This window comes from Neolamprologus brichardi, chromosome 7 (assembly GCF_056152115.1).
Source record: "Neolamprologus brichardi isolate AB-2024 chromosome 7, ASM5615211v1, whole genome shotgun sequence".
NCBI lineage: Eukaryota > Metazoa > Chordata > Actinopteri > Cichliformes > Cichlidae > Neolamprologus > Neolamprologus brichardi.
This window is the reverse complement of record NC_142110.1, coordinates 52110250-52116879: the sequence shown is the minus strand read 5'-3', so window position 1 is coordinate 52116879 and position 6630 is coordinate 52110250. Positions and strand designations below refer to the sequence as shown.

General features: G+C 41.2%; 1 protein-coding gene across 1 annotated transcript; it reads right to left on the bottom strand.

The window, feature by feature from the left end:
* Positions 1 to 1919: 1919 nt before the first annotated feature.
* ptger4b (prostaglandin E receptor 4 (subtype EP4) b) lies at positions 1920 to 5623 on the bottom strand. The gene is made up of 2 exons (XM_006796805.3): positions 4609 to 5623; positions 1920 to 3455 (listed from the first exon to the last, which is right to left on the bottom strand). The coding sequence occupies exons 1-2, from the start codon at positions 5386 to 5388 to the stop codon at positions 2886 to 2888; spliced, it is 1350 nt and encodes a 449-aa protein (XP_006796868.2). The 5' UTR covers positions 5389 to 5623; the 3' UTR covers positions 1920 to 2885.
* Between the last annotated feature and the right edge of the window lie 1007 nt (positions 5624 to 6630).

Here is a 6630-nt window from a genome sequence, read left to right as displayed (position 1 = left end):
ATTCTAAAAGCCCAAAATGTCACAACTGGCCTCTTTTTCAATGGCATCTTCTAATAACCCTTTGCTTTCACAGGCTCATCATGGCAAGAGTTTAAATGTCTAAAACAGGCTGTCACATATGTCACATGTTAGCGGCGCGAGCTGATGAGATGGGGAGAGAAGGGACAAGTTTCCAAGGAGAATCGTTTTTCCTTCCGAGTCTCTGCTAAAATCCTGTCACAGCTGTTTTGTCAGTCACTATTTCCTGTCTCCCGAGAGGCTCTACAGCTTTAACAGATTTCAAAGTCTGAGGTCAGAGCTGTCTTTAAAGGGTTATTGTTCTCAGAGGGGCATTTCATTGCTCTCGGAAGGCTCTGGACGGAGGCCACAGTGGAACTGGAAATCATCAGGGGTAAAGAAACCAGCTGTCTGCAAGTGAACGACGTCCTCCCGTCTGAACCGGCTATTGATTTTAAATTTGCTCAAAGCAGTCAGTGCTGACCAAGGGGATGGCAGGTGTTACGTCTTTTATAAACATCCATAGCATAGAAATGTTTAAATTTCACTTGGGTTGTGTTGAAGTCATCTACTTTCCCTTTTGTTTTGCTTTTTGCTTTTTTCTTGTTGCAAAGAATCACTTCCACAATGGGCCCAGGCATTTGTTACCTGTAGGCTGGACTATTGTAATTCCTTAATCTCCGGATATCCTAAAAACTCCCTTTTACTTCCTCTGCATTTACCGGCCGCTATTTAATTTTGGTCTTCTCTCTCTCTGTAGTTTATGCTTTGTTCTGTAAGTTGTCTTTTTTCTATCCTTTTCTTTTTTCTTTTTGCTTTTTTCCTAAACACACGCAGTCGTGTTATTTGTCCCTGTTGTCCTTACATACTTGCTCATTGACACCCAACAATCCATGATCCCTTATCTATAATACTGTAGGATCCTTACCTTAGAATAGAAAGTCCTAAATGAGTAGATTCTCAGAAGTAATCGGACATTTGACTGACAAGCTGTCTCATGACCAGGCGATGTCCGTCCCCTCCTTATTCCATCACAGCAGACAAAATATCTGGGTTCATTTCAAATGCTGATCTTGTATTTGGTAACCGGTCACTGGAACTCTCATTAAGAGGTCCAAAGAGATGTCAACAAGAGCTCTAAAGTCTATAATTAGGAGATACCTTTGTGGATGGAAAAATCAAGAAGGTTTACAACAAAGCACTGGTCAGACTAAAAAACAGGAAAACCAGCAAGGTATTCACCAGAAAACATCTAAAAGAGCATGCAGAGTTTTGAAAAAATGCAAAAAAGAAAACAAAAACTTTGGACAGAAGAAACCAAGATTATTTTGCACCAGAATGAAGGGAAACGTGTGGAGAAGGAAAGGAACAGCAAGTCATCTGTCAAACATGATGTTGTTATGTTGTTACGTGCCTGTGGAACCGTGTCACTGCTGGTTATTGATGATGTGACTGCTGCTAAAAGCAGAGGATGAACATCTCTGCTGAGGTTCAGCAAATACTGCAAAACTGATCAGACACCGCGGTTCCACAAATAGAGCAGCAACTAAAGGCAACTTAAGCAAAGACCTGGTAGATCATCTCAAGACAAACACAACATTGGGTTCTAGACTTCAAGCAGTCACTGACTTCATTAACGCATTAAAACAATCCTTTTTAATGTGGATCTGTGTATAAAAATAGCTGTAATTTCTAAACACTTAATGAAAGTCACATCTTGACTGTTTAAAATCCTCTGTGGTGCTGTACAGAAGTGAAGCTTAAAAAAAAAAGTGTCATTCTTCCAGAACTTACTGACGTACGGTAACTGTACATCATCAGGCATTTATTTGCTGTTAATACTTGTTTGCAAGTTTTAAGCACATCATTGACGGTCATATTCACTCTTCCTGTTGATGCCAAAAGAAAACAACACACTGACGTTTATTAGTTTATATGAATATTTAGACACTTTTATTTTGTTTATAAATTTGGTACATAAGTTGTTGCTGTTTTTTTTTTCATTAGACACATTTACACAACATTTTGTGATAAATCTGACACTGAACATGAACATGTGTTTATATTTGTATAAGTCTTTATAGCAGCAGTATATCGAGGTCATGGCTTCAGCTTTCATTTCCTGCCTTATCTTCCTTATAAACTCTGATTAGCTGGGATTATTACGCATTGCATTACAAATTAAATCAATAAAATGACGGGATTAGAAGGATTTTTAGGAGTCACTTTGAAGTCTAACGTCCTCCAGTGTCTGCACTGTGGAACTCTAGTGTATAGCTGCCTTTGTTATGGGATTCAGGGGATGGCATGATCATAGTTTTGATGAAAGAGCTGCTCTGACAACCAATAAAAGTTTGAAACTTTTGAAAATGTTTGAAACAAACAAACAAACAAAATAAAACACGAACACACATTCATCCCGCACCTATCTTCAAACTAACCGAACCTTCTCACGGAGAAGACAGTAACGTACAATTCCACACTAAAAATAAATTAACATCCTGGCACACTGTTCACATTTTAACACAACAAATTCAGACATCGTGCAGGTTGTTGAATCACAGCGAAACAAAGACAACCTGGCAATGAGCTGAAATTCAAAAAGTGCAACAGGAGAGCTTTATGATGCTCCCCCGGTGGGGTTGTACTAATAAAAGTTGTGTGATTGTATTCATGTGAGTTTAGCAATATAGCAAAGAATGACTGTGGAGTGACACACTGATAACGGGTACTTACAGAAGGTCTGTAATTCATCTGTCAAATGTTTGTAGCAGTCCACAAGATATCTACAGACTGACAGATTTTTCAGTCTCCAAATTTTGTTTGCAGTGCTTTCACTGGTTCCCATCTTTGAGGGGAAAGTCTTATTTTGGTGATTACGCTTAGGGTTATATACATTTTTCTTGTATATCTGCTGTCTCATCTGTAAAGGTGACATGTAGAGGTGGGTCTTTGGGACACACTGGAGGCTCTTTCAGTGGTGTTTCCGACACTTTGTCCTCTAATACTCCGTGTCCCCTCTTAGACCCCTGGACCTCCTCGGGGACCTGCAATGTCTGTACAGCAGGAATGCTAGAGTCACCCTGCACTCCCGCCTGGACTGACCCACGCGCCTGCATGTTTCTCTCTGATGGGTACAGCATGGTGTGCGATGTGTTCACCATTTCCCGCAATTCACGGGACATCAGTGATGGTGAGTCCCGAGAGACGATGGATGAGGAGAGATAACCGTCAGCACAGAGGAAGTGCCTGCCACTGCTTCGTCCCCGTCCACCCATTTTACAGAACAGACACTTGATTTTCTCCATTAGCTTGAGAACAACTGTCTTTCTGAGCAAGATGTAGATCCAGGGGTCTAGGATGGGGTTGACAGAAGCCATGCGGATGGCCTGCAGGTCGTCAAGTATCGAGTTCTCGTCTTTGCGGTTTCTGAACAGCTGATTTATGAAGATCCTCAACTGAGAGGGAAGCAGAGAAAACAGAAAGGTAGAAAAGCTTAATAAGCATGAACATTTTTATTTATTTATTGCTGAGCTGTAAAAGAACACAGAATAACATTTCACAAAAGCAAACAATTCAATTTTTTGTTTTTTGTCGACACTTGATTGGCTACACCTGATTCCTTCATTTAAGAGTAATATTTTATATATTTAATATTCTTACACAGTTGAAATGGAATAGTCAAGCATAAACAGACACTATCTGACTTCTGCTAACTGAGGTAAAGTACAAAGGGCAAGAAGCCAATAAAAGAAATTCCCACATTTCTTGCTCTCAAATCGCAAATGAGATTTTGGCACTTGGGCTTCCCCCGAGTCTAATCGTCAGTTGTCTTTTTCAAGACAGATTTAAAACAGCACTCAGTTATCACTACTAACATTACAATGAATTGCTTCTTATCATTTCTAATCATTACATCATAATTTTGAAGGATATTAAGAAATAAAACCCTCATCCTAAAATGTTTCTAACGGCACAGTGAGAATATAAAGCTTTTGCAAATGTATTGTTGAGTTGATCTAAAAAATAAACGTGACACTTGTCTGGGTTGTACTAATTGAAGCTACAGTTCTCTTAGTGCACAGTTCACTTCTGCAAAAGTTACGCAAAGAGGACGATGTTTTAACAAAAACACTCAAAACTTTGCTCCTTGACATGATCTCAGGTTGGACAATGACGTCTGCTGATAAAGCTGAGAATAAACTGAGAATTGAGACTTTTGAAGTTAGCAAATTTAACGACACTGGTTACTGTAAATACTCGCATTAGTCCCCCACACAAACACACGTATTCCCTTGTGTACGTGTGTATGCTGAAGTGAAAGCACAAAGGGTGTTAACAGCGAAACGTGTGACGGCTCACAAAGTGTGTCATCAGACCACAAAGCTCTAAAGCAAGGACACAACATTCAGAAAGCATATACGTAAAACCTGTGTTGGTATTTGTGTTTGCGTGCGCACAGTCTATTTTTTCATTACTCTGATCATGTTTAACACAATATCTTTCCTGGTTTTTCTGTCTCGAAAGAACCAGCTTGTTAAAATTCTGTGACCGTCTAGTGCGCGCATATACTAGTGGCGCGCTTTCTCGTTACCATTTCGCCATACTCACCACTAAAGGTATGGAGCAGATGAGGACGACAGCGGATGTAGCTATAAGCAGGATCACCATCTGGATCTCTGCCCCAGCTAATCGTCCAAAATTTCGTCTGCGCCGGAGCTCCGCGACGCGCCGCGGATCTGTTCCCAGAGACGTGCGGCGGATAAACCGCTTGTGCATCAGGATCAGAGCTCCACACACGACCACGTTGCATATGACAGTGGCCAGCACGATGCCAGAGTTCACCCCAGCGTACATCAAATTAAAAGTCTTGACGGTTGTGTCACTGCTGTTCCAGTCGATGAAACACCAGGTCTCAGACTCCTGGAGTTTCACACGACCGAAACCCATGCTGGGCATCGCGCAAAACACAACGTTGGAAATGTATATGGCTAAAAGAGCCAGCGCTGCGAGTCTCTGGTTGACATACTCGTTGTAGAAATATGCGTGGTTTATCGCCAGGTATCTTTCCACTGACATTGTAAATACAATGCCTAGCTGCACCACGAAGAAGAAGAGCAGGATGAAGCCGGAGTACTGGCACAATGGATCAGCTCCAGGCCAGGTGCCTTTGATGTAGGTGGCGATGGTGACGGGGCTGGCCAGCAAGGTGCCCAGCAGGTCTGTCACCGCCAGGCCACACACAAGTGTGTAGAAAGTCGTCTCTTTTCGTTCCTTTCGTGATATTCGCAGAACAACTATAGCGATGACATTCCCCACCACCCCGAAGATGAACATAATCACCGGGATGGTGGGCGTACGAAATCCGGGTTGTTCTTTCGTGGAGTTCATAACTGCAATGAATTCTTTCACTTGTTCACGCTGAGCAAAGCAGTGACACTTCCCATTAATGCTCGTTCCTCCAGTTCTCCAGTAACCAAACCCATATCTCCAAAACGTCTCTTTTTACGCACAGAATTTATACTCCATATCTTTGGTGAAAGTACGGATCCACAGGAGACAAACGTTCACTCAGGTGTTTTTGCTTTGCAAGAGATGCTCCGACCGAGGTTGCGAGCTGCGCTTCATGCTGTAATTACACCATCATCTGACAGAGTAGTTTCCTCTTGGGTCACTGACGGCAGCTCCTCCTCTGTATTTCCTTTAACCAGCGAGCTTTTCGCGCAGCAACACAACCAAACACCATCTGCAGCAGAGAAGCCGCCAGAAAGAAGGCGCAGGTTAGAAATGAGTGTCTCAGATCTTCTTTATGATTGGATTTCCAAGTGTGCACCTCCGAGGACGTGAGTTTATCAACGTCTTCGTCACCGCAAAAGCCATAACAACAGCTGGTTTGAACCAGAATAGTTAATTAAACTGGGAATAACCATGCATAAAAAAATATCTAATGAAATAGAGTATATAAGTGTGGTTTATAAAAGAAAAAGCGACTTTATTTATCAAGCAAATTAAAAGATAGCAGGAGATGATTTAGTGGTTTTCCAGAATCAGAGGAAACTCAAATGATGTGAAGCAGTCTAACTAAAGTCTAGAAGCCTGCTTCATCTTTGTCTTTACAGAGAGGGAAAAGTCACACTTTTTATTGCGCCACAGTTGCAAAACAGCTCTGCACACCAGTTTCCCGACTTATTTTCATACAACACAAATACAGTGTTGATGCACTGTTATCTTGATCATGATGCACGGTACTCTTCAGGTTATGTAGTAATTTTTCACTTGCTTCAAGAAATGAATAAAGAATGAATAAACCCGGTCATATTGATGCATTAGTGATATAAACTATAGGTACCACACTACAACATAAACCACTCTGCTGGAAAAATTAAGCTGAAAAATGAACTTAATGTACTTACACTTTTTTTTTTTTTTTTTTTTTTAACTTTGTTCGACTGCTACTTGTGTATACCTCCATCAAAGTCGAAGCACGACACACACTGTGATTGGCACTTTAAATATAAGCTTGAGAAAGAATTAACTTACCATCTGTTTGAATGAGGAAACAGAAGGCTGCAGATTGTTCGATCCCTTTTCAAAAATGTCACCAGTCAGCACAAACTCAGAGGTTATGAGTCA